This window comes from Podarcis melisellensis (genome assembly GCF_964234715.1).
Source record: "Podarcis melisellensis genome assembly, chromosome: 3".
In the NCBI taxonomy this organism is placed as follows: domain Eukaryota; kingdom Metazoa; phylum Chordata; class Lepidosauria; order Squamata; family Lacertidae; genus Podarcis; species Podarcis melisellensis.
The window spans coordinates 105,014,782-105,030,741 of record NC_138530.1 but is presented as its reverse complement, the minus strand read 5'-3'; the positions used below and the strand labels follow the sequence as shown (position 1 = coordinate 105,030,741).

The following is a 15,960-nucleotide window of genomic DNA, read 5'->3' as shown; positions in this document are numbered from 1 at the left end:
TATAGAAAGAAGATATACTTTCAGATACTGTTGAAAGGAGAGGAGGCTTGATGCAACATGACAGGGTCTTCCAGGACCATTCAATACATTACACCTTTTTGCAGATTCATTACAAACTGATTTGGGGGCCAATGTTGGCTGAAAAGAGATATGAGACTTTCTGGAAAGGATTTTGATTCATTTTGTTTGTTTTCATAATTCATACCCCACTGAATGTCTCAGTTTCTAAGTGGAGGTGGTTCTTGTCAGAAAAGGTAAAGGTACCCCTGATGGTTAGATCCAGTCGTGGATGACTCTGGGGTTGCGGCACTCATCTCGCTGTATAGGCCGAGGGAGCCAGTGTTTGTCCGCAGACAGCTTCCGGGTCATGTGGCCAGCATGACTAAGCCACTTCTGGCGAACCAGAGCAGCGCACGGAAACGCCGTTTACCTTCCCGCCGGAGCGGTACCTATTTATCTACTTGCACTTTTGACGTGCTTTTGAACTGCTAGGTGGGCAGGAGCTGGGACTGAACAACGGGAGCTCACCCCCGTTGCAGGGATTTGAACCGCCGACCTTCTGATTGGCAAGCCCTAGGCTCTGTGGTCTTGTCACAAGAAGGGGAATAAATTCCCCTTTCTTCTCCTTTCAGCCCTTATGTGCTGCCTTCCTTGCTGTTCTGGAGGGTCATGAAACCAGCCACAATAGGATGTGATAATTTGTGATGGCCTTACATTTGACACTCACGTACCATATAGTAGCTCAGTCATCTGTATTCTGCAGGTGCTTTGTGAGGCCATACACGGCTGCACGGGACGCGGGTGGTGCTGTGGGTTAAACCACAGAGCCTAGGACTTGCCGATCAGAAAGTCAGTGGTTCGAATCCCCGCAATGGGGTGAGCTCCCATTGCTTGGTCCCTGCTCCTGCCAACCTAGCAGTTTGAAAGCACTTCCAAGTGCAAGTAGATAAATAGATACCGCTCCAGCGGGAAGGTAAACGGCGTTTCCGTGTGCTGCTCTGGTTCACCAGAAGTGGCTTAGTCATGCTGGCCACATGACCCGGAAGCTGTATGCCGGCTCCCTCGGCCAATAAAGTGAGAAGAGTGCCGCAACCCCAGAGTCGGCGATGACTGGACCTAATAGTCAGGGGTCCCTTTACCTTTACTGCACACTTCAAATATAATCCTTTGAGATAGCAACTGGCTCATGGAAGGGGGATCAAAAGCAAGCATAGATATAAACCCACAACTTGATGACTGAAACTGCATCCCACTCCTATGAGCTGCATTACTGCCGCTGTGGCTCATAAGCTTCTGATGGGGGAAGATGGCTTGTCTCTTTGCACTGGTCTAGTTTTTGTTGGCAAAGTTCCTCTGGCACTTCCTTCCCAGCCCATGGCCAACATAGGATTCTTTGTGTTTCTGCTGCGCTTTCAACCAGCCCATAAGATTGGAAACCTGTATAATTAATGGGGATCTGTTGTTTTTCATCCTTGCACAAAATCTGCTGAATGTGGTGTTTAGCATGACATAACTGCAGCAAGAGACAGGCATTTAAAAACGCTTGGCAAATACGTAAAGCAAAAGGGTCCTTCTGAAGTTTTCCCAGCGCTTTAAAAGCGATGGAATGTTGCCCTCACGACTTCCTATTGGTCAGAGAGCTTCTCATCCCCACCCTCCAAAATTGCATCTTAATGTTTTTTTTTTTTAATACATATATAATAGAGAGCCCTTCCTTAACCTGTTCCTTTTATGTAAGGCAGAGAGAGCGAGGTGCCTGGAAGAGAAGAAAATGCCCCACATTGTTAGCATGCTGATGTTTCTGCTGTTTCTTGGATTCACTTTCCCGATGATCGCAAAGGGAATTTTTATGGACAAGCTGGCAAGCAAGAAGCTGTGTGCCGATCAGGAGTGCTTATGTAAGTGACCCGTTTGTGAAACTGTGTGCTGAAAATGTGAACTCTTGCATGAATGGATCCCTCTGTGGTATGCCATATCCCAGGCATAACTTTAACTTTATGAAAAAAAATTCCTTCCAGTAGCACCTTAAAGACCAACTAAGTTAGTTCTTGGTATGAGCTTTCGTGTGCATGCACACTTCTTCAGATACGAAGAAGTGTGCATGCACACGAAAGCTCATACCAAGAACTAACTTAGTTGGTCTTTAAGGTGCTACTGGAAGGAATTTTGTTTGTTTGTTTTGACTATGGCAGACCAACACGGCTACCTATCTGTAACTGGAACTATGGAAGGCACCACATTGAGCCGCATGAAATGGAAGTCCATCAACCTCACCAGGTATCTGAAGAAGTGTGCATGCACACGAAAGCTCATACCAAGAACTAACTTAGTTGATCTTAAGGTGCTACTGGAAGGATTTTTTTGTTTTGTTTTGACTATGGCAGACCAACACGGCTACCTATCTGTAACTTTAACTTTATGGATATATTTTTCATAAATATATATTGGTGTAGCGGTTAGAGGGTGGGACTGAGATTTGAAGACCAGAGTTCAATTTCCCACTAAGCCCCCATGTTCACTGGGTGATCTTGGGCTGGCATAGCCTTACCTGCTTTGCAGTGGTGTTGTGAGGATAAAATGGGAACGGGCAAAAACATGTACCTCGGGTTACAGACACTTCAGGTTACAGACTCCGCTAACCCAGAAATAGTACCGTGGGTTAAGAACTTTGCTTCAGGATGAGAACAAAAATCACGCAGCAGCGGAGTGGCGGCAGCAGGAGGCCCCATTAGCTAAAGTGGTGCTTCAGGTTAAGAACAGTTTCAGGTTAAGAATGGACCTCCAGAACGAATTAAGTTCTTAACCTGAGGTACCACTGTACACCACCTTGAGCTCCCTGGTGGAAAAGAGTGGTATATAAATGTCAAAACAAAACAAAATGTAGATAGCTTTTGCAGACTTCCCAGGAGATGAACTGTGAATGTGGAAAGGGATGCTTCTATAAAGTATGACTGCCTTTGCAAACTTAACGAGAATTTCCTCTTCTTACCACCCAGCCCTTTTATTCTGTATAAAATCTCACAGTACTGGTGTTTTTTTTCCACCCCCAGATGCCATCTCCCTGGCAAGGGCGGAAGACGATTACAACGCGCCAGACTGCCGATTCATTAACGTCAGAAAGGGGCAACTGATCTACGTTTACTCAAAGCTGGTGCAAGAAAGAGGATCTGGAGAATTCTGGGCTGGGAGTGTAAGGACCTTTCCTATGTTAAATCTTATCCCTTGTCTGTATGGCTATTTACTCTCCAGTATCCACAGTTTTTAGAGAAACCCCTGCCCCACCTCTCCTTGGACAGGGCAAGGCGATATTCTCACAAGCTCACCTGTATGTCCAGAAGCATCTGTTGCCTTCCCTCGCTCAGTACTTCATGGGGGAAGCAGGGAGGTTAAAAAACACTCAGCCTTCTTAAGAGAGAGAGAGAGAGAATGAGTTTCGTGCCAAAGTAAAAATAAGAAGGGGTGGGGAAGTGGACTGAAGAAATACTTACCTTATGAAAACTTTAAAAATACATTTATATGTTACATGTATGCCTCACCTTTCTTTCGTGAGAGCCAGTGTGGTGTAGTGGTTAAGAGCGATAGACTCGTAATCTGGGGAACCGGGTTTGCGTCTCCGCTCCTCCACATGCAGCTGCTGGGTGACCTTGGGCTAGTCCCACTTCTCTGAAGTCTCTCAGCCTCACTCACCTCACAGAGTGTTTGTTGTGGGGGAGGAAGGGAAAGGAGAATGTTAGCCGCTTTGAGACTCCTTCGGGTAGTGATAAAGCAGGATATCAAATCCAAACTCTTCTTCTTCTTCGTTTTGGAATTCAAAGCAAGCATACAAAGGGGGATTGGATTCACAGCTGCCTGGCATGAGAGGAAAGACATTTTCACTCTCGCAATATGGCACTTTTGGGAATACCCCCTCTTGCTCAGCCCCCTGCCTGTATTGTCCCTTGCCTCATTCCAAAGGCTTTCCTTAATCCTTAGGTGCAGTGTGTGTGTTTTCTAGGGAGACTGTAGTGAAGAGGGGAGGGAGTAGGGAAACCTTTGCAGGAACAGTGTTTGGCAGTGCTGCTTGGGGGGCAGTTTTCAAGCACTCGGGTCTTAGCCAGGCCTGGACTTTGTCTTCAGCAAAGATTCACCCCCCTGCCATGCCTTCAAGCTATTCTCTGGGTCTGTGCTATGTATGTTAGACCTGCTTTTGCACAAAGCCACTAGGTTCTAGTGAAACACCGGAATATTTCCAGTATTTATTGAAATGCCCAGGGCAGGGGCAGTGTCAGTGCACAATACCATGACAGCTGAGCCTCCCTCAAAAAACTGGTTGGGCATTCAAAGTGAGACCAGTTTGATGAGGGGGGAAAAATGGCCTCTGCTGCTGGGCTTTTTAAAGTTTTTAGTCTGAACTCTCTGGAACTGAATTCTGGTACCTCTCAGGTGGGTGCCATTGCCATTATAACAAATCAAGGGAGGAGTTCTTGGTGAGCTCTGGCATCTCTTTCCCCCCTAGAAAAATTGTGCTGTCTTGATGTATTGTCATTCTGGAGCATTGTGGGAAATTTAACTCATGGCTAGACCCAGCTACTTCAAAATGCCTCAGCACCAGTTAAGCCACCAGGCTCAGTTGTCAACAGAATGGGACCCACCAGAGCATTTCTTGCCCAGAAACCCTTTGAAATGGAGTTGGGTATTGTCCAGTGCAAACCTTTTCAAGAAATCCCAGTTTAAGGAAATAAGGCTTTTAAGAATATGATTAGTCAAGTCTACAGAAGAGGAATTAAAATCTGTACGAGCTCACATTTTTCTTGGTCTCATTCTTGGAAATGCAATTGCTTATATGTGCCTTTTGGTAAACAACAACAACAACAAATCTGTTTTGTTAGTACCTTATGCTGACCGAAATAATCTCAAAGAGTGTACAGGGGGACTGGGGTAGCCCATGCTTCCAACAGAGCAGCAAATTCATTTACTCTGAAGAATGGCTGCGCTTAACTCCAGGCTTGTTTGATCTAACCCGTAAGGTTTATGCAGAACAGTACGAGGACCAGATGGGCACTGTTGGATATTTCCCCAGGAATTTAGTCACAGAGCAGCACATCTATCAGGAAGCAAACAAGACAGTTTCCACGAAGGTAAGAAATGAGCGAGCTACGCAAATGTTGCTACTCAAATGCTTTGATGGTTTGTGGCCGAAGTTTCCGCAGTGGCTGAATATTGGTGACCCCGTAATTGGTGACCTCATACCTACTGCTAAGGTAACTTGAGTGAAAATTTTGCATCCTTGAAATTACTGAATAAGCCTCTGCAAGATGTTTCTTATTGATTTGGTTCTGGCCTCGTGTACACTGAGAACAACACTCTTCTGGGCACAAGGTATGCTCTGTGCTTCTTTGGTGAGACTGCTTCCAGCTGCTTTTTCCTGACTGCTCTGTGTGTTACAGTCTCACCTTCTAAGTTATTGGTTTCCTTCACAGAGGGACATGGACTTTGCTTGTTTGTTTTTCTCCTTCTTTGAGTTCTGAAAGCACTACAAGTTTCTTTCCTAAATGTAACTTTGGCTTAGTTCTCACTGAGGTGGCAAACCAGCCACCTGGGCTCTATGCAGGCACCATTCTAGAGGCCTTCTCATTGGGAAGGGCGAAGATGGAGATGTTCTTCAACTACCTTGTCTTCAGGTTTTAAGGGGGAACCCAGCTCCTGTCATGGAGAATACAGCATCAGAGGCTTTTTGTGGGGCGAAGAGGCAGGAAATGCAATAAAATCCTAAAAGCTGCCAGAACAGCCTCCAACCCTGCGGCTACTGCAGCTTGTGCTAACCAAATACAGAAGCGAGACTGGGTCTTAGTATTTACTGAAATGCAACATTGCTCTTATATGCAACTTTGCAAGAAACATGGGACATTTGCTTTTCAAAAAGCCAAGTCAGAGGTGGTCCTAGAAGACACTGGGGACTCAGATATACAGCTACAAATATAATGTTTTAAGTGCAATTTAAGTGTGACTCTAGATGTGTGGCACTAAATATGACACTAGATGGTGCTGATGAGCTAATGGCCAATTCCATATATATTTTACGTTTTTTTTACAAAAGCACTTTCGCTGTGTTTATTTATATCTGTGTAGATCCACTCTGGATTGAATCTAGTCGGTCATGCTTGGAGCAGAGCCGCTGAAGTAACTTAAGAGCTCTTGAGTTCAGTTGGGCCTCAACAAGGAGTGTGGCTGTCTGGATCCAACTCATTATGTTTTTCAAAGCAACTGATTTTCCATAACTCACTTTGTTCAGAATTGGCTCTAACTGCTTACTGTGTTTAAAAACTATAATAGTGAACCCAAACAACAACAACAACATGTTCTCTTTCTCAGGCCATCGATTTCTTCTGTGAATAGAAGTCTGTAAAGTGGTCAACCAGGACAGTTAAAGAAAGGAAGTACAGAAGCGCTGAGCAAAAGAAGATCTTCTGCCTTTCCTGTTGTAGATTTTAGGGAAAAACAGAAAGTCTCTTTTTCCTAAATACCTTTTTTCCAATAGAAAGGGAAGAAAAACACATAAATAGGATTAATACGTAATTTTGATTTACTTTGCAAGTGATTTTAACCAATGCCCCAAACTGCTGTTGCCTTTTAAATGACAGTATTATCTTTGTTACTTTTCAGAGCAATAAATGCTAAATATTATAGGCAGGTGCCTACCATCTGTGCTTTGTCCATTTGCCTGAGCTTGTTGTTTCCTCTAATACCGTGGTTCTCAATGTAGAGCACAATTTGATTTTTGAGGGGGGCAATTCGAGAATGAGTTATTAACAGTTAATGGCCTTTTAGGCTTCCTCCACATGAAGAGGAGTTCACTTTTTGAATAATAAGATTTATATGTCACCGGGGGGGGGGGGTCAGGATTTTAGATGGGGCATGGCCCCAAAAAGGTTGTGAACCACTGCACTAATGTGTTTTGTGTTGCTAAATAAAAGTCAAAAGGGAAACATTTTATTTTGCTATGTCACAATTTGAGGTTATCAAGGATACATTGTTCAAGGGTCCATATATATACCTCGTGTTACGTTTGCTTCATGATACGTTTTTTCAGGTTGTGTCCCGTGGCGACCTGGAAGTACTGGAAATGGTTACTTCTGGGTTTTGCCACTCACGCATACGCAGAAGCACTAAATCGCGCTTCGTGTATGCACATTCGCACATGGCCAAATCACGCCATGCACCTGCGCAGATACGGTGCTTTAGGTTGTGGGCTTTTCATGTCGCGAACAGGCCTCTGGGATGGATCCCATTCAAAATCAGAGGTACCACTGTATATACATACATACAAAAGTATAAAGTCTCCAACTGTGGAAGCAGAATGGTTTAAATGAGAGCATCTCTAGTTCTTGTACTCCTTCCCCTAAATCTGCTGCAGCCTCTGCTTCTCTTCTGTTGGAAAACTCATTCCTCCCTTTTGCCATGTGCAACTGGCTCTACATCCTGCATTTTTCTCTGTTGCGTCCTGATGAGTCTTTGACCAAGGCAGGTGAGGAGTTTCCATTTGTAGATTTCATACACGGGTCTTCAGTAGGTTTATGCTGACCTCCAGTGGTTGTATTATGCTTTAGGTTTTAATTGCCTATGTATATAATTCACTGCTCTATTCTCAACTTAGACCTCTTTTCTGCTCCTGTGTGCTGAGGATATGGCCCTTTGGTAGAGTAAGGCAAACCAATGAGCTGCCATTTTTTATTTTTGGGGGGTTAAATATTTTTTATTAATTTTCAAATACAAGAATCCAATATGCGCCAAATTATATTAATACCAAATAACAATACCAATTCAGATACAAATCAAATTACATATTAATTATAAAGTTTGTATGGCTTCCCACGTGCTGTATTTCAGGGTCAGAGTCCCTTTAATTCTGCCTCCTGACTATTGCTCAAACCAAATACAATCCATTCTTGATAAAACCCCTTATACCACAGCTACAGTGATTAACTTCACTTCGCATTAACACACATAGTAATTTGTAAATTCTCAAATGAAGTTCTCCTTTCTTCTTCCTGTGTGAGGTTTTAATTTCCATCCATTGCTCCTTTATTCCTTTATCAAATATTATGTCCATATTAATTATTCCTGATCTCCTTTGTTGACTCAGAGTTACTCTGGAGAAGTCTCTCTCTTTGTTTTCAACTTTTCTGATGCAGCTGTAAAATTCCACTTTCAATTTCAAACAGGGAGTCGTCCAACTCCCTGCCAAAGCCCTGTCAATTTAGGTGCCACCGGAGGCATTATAAAGGGGCAGATAATATGAATCAGTGGTGCATTTTGGTTCCAAAAGCAGCTCTTGCTATTCCTCTCTGCGGGTTACTCTCAAGCAGATGGCATGGCAAGCTGCTTTAATAAAAGCCACGGGGTCTATATTGTTTTGTTGCTCATGTGCCAGAGAGTAGATTTTTCAAATTAAAACCCTCCAGAAAAGATAAACCACAATCCTACCCATGTCCCCCCCCCCGAAGCAAATCCCCACTATGTTCAGTGGTGCTTATTTCCAAATAACTCTGCTTTGGTCAGTAGCCGTAGGCTTTTTAGATCCCTGAGTATCAAAGAATCATAATGAATAAGTCTTTCATGCTCACCAATTTCTTTGAACTTCAGTATTGTCAGGGTTTCTGGGAGAGAGGAGGAGATGACAGAGGAGACGGAGAGCGAGTGGGAGGAGGGGCAGAAGGATGAGGAAGAAGATGACGGAATTCTAAGGGAATCCACGAGTCTGAGCAGCGAGTCAGAGGATTCTCAAAAGGGGGTTACCTTAATCAAGCAAAAGGGAGGAGAAGGGAGAAGCGGAGAGGAGCCCAGTGGAAGACAGACGCAGCAAGAGGCGTCTCAGCTGGAACGGAGTAAAGGGGGTGGAGTCGTCAGCCTCTCGGAGGGAGCAGGATTAGGAGAGAACAGAGAAAGGGGGTTGGAGCAAGGTGTTCAGCCGGAAAGGGTGGAGAGCAGAACAAAGGGTGGTGTAGCGGTCGAAAGAAAGGTCAGGAGCAACGTACGCGCGCCAAGTTCAAACGTAGAGGCGCGCGGAAGTGGAGAGAGCTCAGGGGAGGAGCCCGGCCCCAAAGCCAGAAGGAGGGGGGAAGAGGCGGCAGAGGATTCAGCCTCAGGCGAGTCACGGAGAGAGGGAACCCAGGGGGGCAGGAAGACCCTGCGGAAAAGAAAGGAGAGGAAGAGGTGGTCTAGAGCCAGGCTATTAAGTTGGTGTGGAAGAGGGGAGGAGTCAGAGGGGACTTCAGCGGTCTAACGTGACAGACGTACGGCCACAATGCTGAACTGTATGAGAAGCAGAAATCTTCAATAAACTTTTCCTGTAAATAAACTGCAACGGAGTGAGGTCTCTTGTGAGCTGGGACCCATCCTGGGTGGCCGTGACAGTAAGTCCCCTCTCTGAAAGCAAAAATTTTTTTTTTGCGAAGCTCACGAACGGGAGCAGCCATGAGCGCTGAGGAGCAGCTGGTTGCACTGCGGGATCAGGTTACCGCTCTCACATCGGCAGTCATTGCTTCGCAGAAGAAGAATGACGACTTGGAGAAGACGTGCCAGGATTTGCAGGCAAGGTGGGAACACGCGGACAGGGCGGGGGCCCCAGGATCCAGAGCGGAGGGCATTGCGCTTGGACGGCGGGGGGGTGCCCTGGTTCCGCATTTTAATGGCAACTTGCAAGACTATCCCAATTTCAGAGCGGACGTCGTGTATGCACTGCATTTACTCCGTCACGATTTTAAAGATGAGGAGGAGAAAGTGGGGTTCATTGTTTCGCACCTGCATGGGGAGGCCAGGGCTTGGCTACGCAATCTGTGGCGCGAAGATGGACCGGCCCGTCGCAATTCAACTGCGTTCATCAAAGCGATGGATTCTTGTTTTCAATCCTCTGTGGATGTGGACATTGCGCGCCGTCAAATGCACGGGCTGAGGCAGGGGAAAGCGACTGTGCGCCAATACCACTCTAAATTTTTTGCATTGCTCACCGCCTTAGATTGGCCAAAGGACAGTAAACCGGTCAGAGATCTTTTTTGGGAGGGATTGAGCCCCCCCATCAAGGATGAGATCGCTAGGGGGGACAGACCCCAGACCCTAGAAGACGTGGTGCAACGGGCTTTAGCTATTGGACTTCGACATGAGGGACGTCCGTGGCACGGGGAGGACGGGCCCCAAGCGCGTGCGCAAGCGAGGACTCTCCCTTTTGTGCACAGGGATTTCAGCCGTGCGCACCCCTCGCCAATGGGGAAGGACAGCGAGGAGCCAATGGAGATTGGTGGTGCTAGGGCTCAGAAGCCATCCCAGAGCCCTGTCCCTGGTGCAGCCAAAGCGAAGCCTCCTAGAGGAACCAGGAAGTGTTACATCTGTGACAGTGCGCACCATATGGCGAAAGAGTGCCCCCAGAGGCTCCAGAAGCACACTGCGGCACTGGCAACTGTGACAGCAGAGGTGCAACCAGGGGAGCGACTTCAGGGAAACGACAGTGCCTGGCTGGAAGCAGAGCTCCTGGGGCTCAGCCAGGCGGATCTGTAGACAAGCCCCCAGCATCGCCGCAGAGCGTGGACCCTTTGCCTCCCAAACCGGCAGTTCTGCTCACAGCAACACTCCAGCTGCCTGATGGGAGACTCCTCGAGGTTCCAATAACGATCGATTCGGGAAGCAACGCCGACTTCGTGGGACTGCAGTTCGTTAAGCAGCACAACATGGCGCTCCTGCCTGCAACGACGCCTCTGAACGTGGTCACGGTAGACGGCAGGAAGTTGCTGGGGGGGCAAGTGGTGCAGCAAACCCCTCCCATGCTGATGCAGATTGGCAACCATCGAGAACTTATTAGTTTCAATGTCACCCACTTATCGGACACGCCCATCGTGTTAGGCATGAGTTGGCTGGAGAGGCACAGTCCCGCGGTTGCGTGGTATCAGCGGCAGATCACCTTTTGTTCATCGTATTGTGCTCAGCATTGCTTTCAGACCGATCAGGGAGGAGAAGCCGAGCAGCAGTTGCATCTGGGTATGGTGCAAACAGTGCCTCACAAGTACCAGGACTTCTTGGAGGTTTTCTGTGAGAAGGAAGCTGACAAGTTGCCGCCTCACAGACCTTACGACTGCGCGATTGATTTAGTGCCAGGGGCGCAACTGCCTGCTGCCAAGCTGTACTCCATGTCGGAGGACGAAATGCAAGAGCTTCGGGAGTTCATAGACCATAACCTCAAGCGCGGTTTCATCCAGGAATCTAAAGCAGCGGGAGGCAGCCCTGTTTTCTTTGTGAAGAAGAAAGACACGCCCCAAAAAAGGCTTATAGTGGATTACAGGTTCATAAACAGCTTGACTAAGCCCAAAGCTTTCCCCATGCCCAAGATTGACGACCTTTTAGCGACCGTCAGGAGGGGCAAGATTTTCACCAAGCTGGACCTACGTGGAGCTTACAATCTCATCCGCATCCGGAAAGGAGATGAGTGGAAGACCGCCATGTTCACCCCTCTGGGCACATACGAATACAGAGTCATGCCTTTCGGCCTCCAAAATGGCAGCCACGTTTTTCAAGCATTTATGCACCACGTGCTAGCAGGTCTCCTCTACAAAAAGTGTGTCTGCTTTCTCGACGATATCCTGATTTTCTCGGAATCGCCGGAGGATCACGATAAGGACGTGAGGGAGGTCCTGCAGAGGCTGAAGGAACACAGGCTGTACGCCAAGTTGGAAAAATGCCAGTTTGATGTCAGAGAGGTTGATTTCCTTGGCTACAAGTTGTCCGACGAGGGACTGGCCATGGACAGGGCTAAGGTTCAAGCGCTGTTGGACTGGAAAAGCCCTCGAAATCGGAAAGAGGTCCAGAGGTTCATCGGCTTTGCCAATTTTTACCGCAAGTTTATTAAAGGCTTTGCGAACGCGACGGCGGCTATCACTGACACCCTCAGTTCCAAGAAGAAGAAGTTCGTCTGGACCGAACAAGCGGAGCGGTCCTTCCGGACGCTTAAGGGTCTTTTCGCCTCCGAAGAGCAGCTGCTCCACGTGAATCCCGGCAGACCCATGCGGGTAGAGACCGATGCGTCAGACAGAGCGGTTGGGGCCGTTCTTTTGCAAGAGGATTCACAAGGCAACTGGAGACCGGGTGCGTTCTACTCCCGGAAGCTCAGCAAGACGGAGCGCAATTATACCATATGGGACAGGGAGTTGTTGGCCATTCATGCAGCTTTCAAAGCGTGGCGACACTTCTTGATAGGAGCCAAGCACACGGTGCAGGTCCGCACGGATCACAAGAACTTAGAGTATTGGCGGACGGCTAAGTTACAGACCCAGCGACACATGCGCTGGGCGGAGTTCTTCGCGGACTTCGACTTCAAAATAGAATACATCCCAGGAGACTCCAATGTTATTGCAGACGCGCTATCCCGAAAGCCGCAATACTTGGAGGAAGCAGCTCCAATCGCAGCAAAGCACATTTTCGCACCGCAGGCGTGGACGTGCGCTACCATCGCAGTCGACCTGGACGCGGTGCGACGCGCGTTGCAAAGGGATCAGTTTGCACAGTCTAAGATGGAGGAGCTACGCGGAGGGTCGCGAGACAACGATGAGTTTCACTTGCAAGATGGACTTTTGACTCGTAAGGGTGCCCTTTACGTGCCCACCGACGAGCTTCGAGCCAAGGTTCTGCAACAATTGCATGACGCCCCTAGTGCAGGCCATTTCGGCAAAGAGAAGACGATGGAGTTGGTGGCTAGAGACTTTTGGTGGCCCCAGATGAGAGGAGAGGTGGCGGACTACGTCGCCAGGTGTGATATCTGCCAGAGGTCCAAACCAGTGCACCAGAAGCAGGCGGGATTGCTAGAACCGCTGGAGACACCGCAGCAACCGTGGGAGAGGGTAGCGTTGGACTTTGTTACAGACCTGCCCAGCTCCAGAGGTAAGACGGCGGTGTTAGTGGTGGTGGACTTGTTCACCAAGATGGCGCACTTCATCCCTTGTGCCAAGGTGGCGACGGCAGAACAGACCGCAAAGCTCTTCATCGATCACGTCTTCAGAGTGCATGGACTTCCGCAGTCCGTCTTGTCCGACAGGGGGCGCCAGTTTGTTTCCACTTTCTGGCGAAAGCTTCTGGGCATCTTGCACGTCAAAATCAACCTGACATCGGCGAGGCATCCACAAACCAACGGTCAAGCGGAGAGGGTCAACGCGATCATGCAGCAGTACCTGCGGTGCTACGCCAACCAGCGACCTGCGGCGTGGGTGGACTATCTGCCGATGGCTGAATTCGCCTACAACAACACGAAACACGCATCCACCGGGGTGACGCCTTTCTTCGCGAACAATGGCCGTCATCCCAGAACCTTCCCGAGATTTGCGGCACCAGGAGGGGGGGGGCCTCAAGATGCCGACCAGTTTGCAGCGGAGTTGCAAGAGGTGCACGAGGAGCTGCGGAGACATTTGGAGCTGGCAAAACAGGCGTATAAGGTGCAGGCCGATAAGCACAGGAGGGCGGGAGAGGACATCCAGGTTGGGGACTGGGTGTGGTTAGCAGCCCACGCGATGCCGGCCAGGTCATTGGCCAAGAAGAAGTTAGGACACAGGCAGCTAGGGCCATATCAAGTTGAGGCTAAGATCAATCCAGTGGCTTTTCGTCTAGCCCTTCCGGAGGGTTCCAGGGTGCACCCGGTCTTTCATAGGTCGGTGCTCACTCCCTACAAAACCCCACACAGGTTTCAAGAGTCAGGAGCACCCCCAGAGCCACGTAGGAGGGCGCCTGAGAGGGGGGAATCGCCAAGACCAGAACCTCTTAACGAGGTCACAGAGATACTGGACTCGAGATGGGGGGAGGAGGGAGTTGAATATTTTCTCGCCAGGGAAGGCACTCCGGCCTCTGCCAATAGCTGGGTGCCGGGTTACGCGTTGGACGAACCCCTGTTGAAGGAGGAGTTCCATGCACTTTTTCCGCACAAGCCCATGCCCGAGGAGTATTTTGATGATTGGCTTTTCACGCCCACTTTGTCGGACAGCACGTTCGAGGGTTTCTCCTCGCCCGAGGGCCATACGCCCGAAACAAGCCCGACCAGGGATCCGAGACTGGGGGGGGGAGGAGACAGGCCCTTGTTGGTGGGTGGATCAGCCAAGGGAGGCATGGAGTCAGAGATGGATGGTAGGTCCTTGGCAGGCAGCGCCAGGAGAAACAGTGATGGAGGAAGAGACTGTGATGTCTTTGGGTGGGGAACCCGAGTTCGAACACACATATACGGAGCTGCCAGAGGAGAACGTTGAAGTGGACAACCTGTATCCTGAACCGACCCCGGAAGAACCACGTTTTCCTCAACCTGCACCCGGCGAGCGGGAGGGGGGAAGGGGGGGCTTCGAGGGGGGGATGGATGTCAGGGTTTCTGGGAGAGAGGAGGAGATGACAGAGGAGACGGAGAGCGAGTGGGAGGAGGGGCAGAAGGATGAGGAAGAAGATGACGGAATTCTAAGGGAATCCACGAGTCTGAGCAGCGAGTCAGAGGATTCTCAAAAGGGGGTTACCTTAATCAAGCAAAAGGGAGGAGAAGGGAGAAGCGGAGAGGAGCCCAGTGGAAGACAGACGCAGCAAGAGGCGTCTCAGCTGGAACGGAGTAAAGGGGGTGGAGTCGTCAGCCTCTCGGAGGGAGCAGGATTAGGAGAGAACAGAGAAAGGGGGTTGGAGCAAGGTGTTCAGCCGGAAAGGGTGGAGAGCAGAACAAAGGGTGGTGTAGCGGTCGAAAGAAAGGTCAGGAGCAACGTACGCGCGCCAAGTTCAAACGTAGAGGCGCGCGGAAGTGGAGAGAGCTCAGGGGAGGAGCCCGGCCCCAAAGCCAGAAGGAGGGGGGAAGAGGCGGCAGAGGATTCAGCCTCAGGCGAGTCACGGAGAGAGGGAACCCAGGGGGGCAGGAAGACCCTGCGGAAAAGAAAGGAGAGGAAGAGGTGGTCTAGAGCCAGGCTATTAAGTTGGTGTGGAAGAGGGGAGGAGTCAGAGGGGACTTCAGCGGTCTAACGTGACAGACGTACGGCCACAATGCTGAACTGTATGAGAAGCAGAAATCTTCAATAAACTTTTCCTGTAAATAAACTGCAACGGAGTGAGGTCTCTTGTGAGCTGGGACCCATCCTGGGTGGCCGTGACAAGTATGAATATAAAGGTAACTAAGGCATGGGGGTTGAGGGACACAGGTGGCGCTGTGGGTTAAACCACAGAGCCTAGGACTTGCCGATCAGAAGGTCAGTGGTTCAAATCCCCGCGACGAGGTGAGCTCCCATTGCTTGGTCCCTGCTCCTGCCAACCTAGCAGTTCAAAAGCACGTCAAAGTGCAAGTAGATAAATAGGTACCGCTCCAGTGGGAAGGTAAACAACATTTTTGTGCGCTGTTCTGGTTTGCCAGAAGCGGCTTAGTCATGCTGGCCACATGACCTGGAAGCTGTACGCCGGCTCCCTCGGCCAGTAAAGCAAGACGAGCGCCGCAACCCCAGAGTTGGCCACGACTGGACCTAATGGTCAGAGGTCCCTTTATCTTTACCTTTTAAGGCGTGGGGGTCATTTTTGAGGTTTGCAAAATATATGCATGGTGTGGTACAGGAGTTTTTCCCTCCCACTTATAATATTAGATCCCAGGGTCACCCTGTCAAACTGAACGGCTCGAGATTGTAGACAGAAAACATCGTCTGAATGTGGGATTTCAGTAGGATGCTATGGGACAGGCACTGATTGGTAATAAGCTGTGTCCTCCCCCAAACTTTTACAGGGGCAAATAATATTGAAAGCAGGACTGTGCATGTGACTATCCCGATAACATCATGAGCCCAAATCTCTTTCTCTCCTTCTCCCTCTCTCCCACCCACCCGAGCAATACTAGTATAGGAACATCAGTCTACTTCACAAGGCTGATGTAACATGTGCTTTCCATTTAGTTCACGTTTTTAAAAGAAAGAGAGCATGCTCATGTTCTCTTTAATTTTCCTAATGAAT

The 15,960-nt window shown here is 48.9% G+C and overlaps 1 protein-coding gene across 1 annotated transcript in view; it reads left to right on the top strand.

The window, feature by feature from the left end:
* The window catches only part of OTOR (otoraplin), a 149,898-nt gene extending 143,283 nt beyond the window's left edge, over nt 1–6,615 (top strand). Inside the window, exons 2-5 of the mRNA XM_081906698.1 lie at nt 1,739–1,898; nt 3,051–3,190; nt 5,007–5,117; nt 6,352–6,615. Of these exons, the coding sequence (XP_081762824.1) occupies nt 1,772–1,898; nt 3,051–3,190; nt 5,007–5,117; nt 6,352–6,375 (402 nt within the window). The 5' untranslated portion in view covers nt 1,739–1,771 and the 3' untranslated portion in view covers nt 6,376–6,615. The remainder of the gene's footprint in view (nt 1–1,738; nt 1,899–3,050; nt 3,191–5,006; nt 5,118–6,351) is intronic.
* Nucleotides 6,616–15,960: the final 9,345 nt, after the last annotated feature.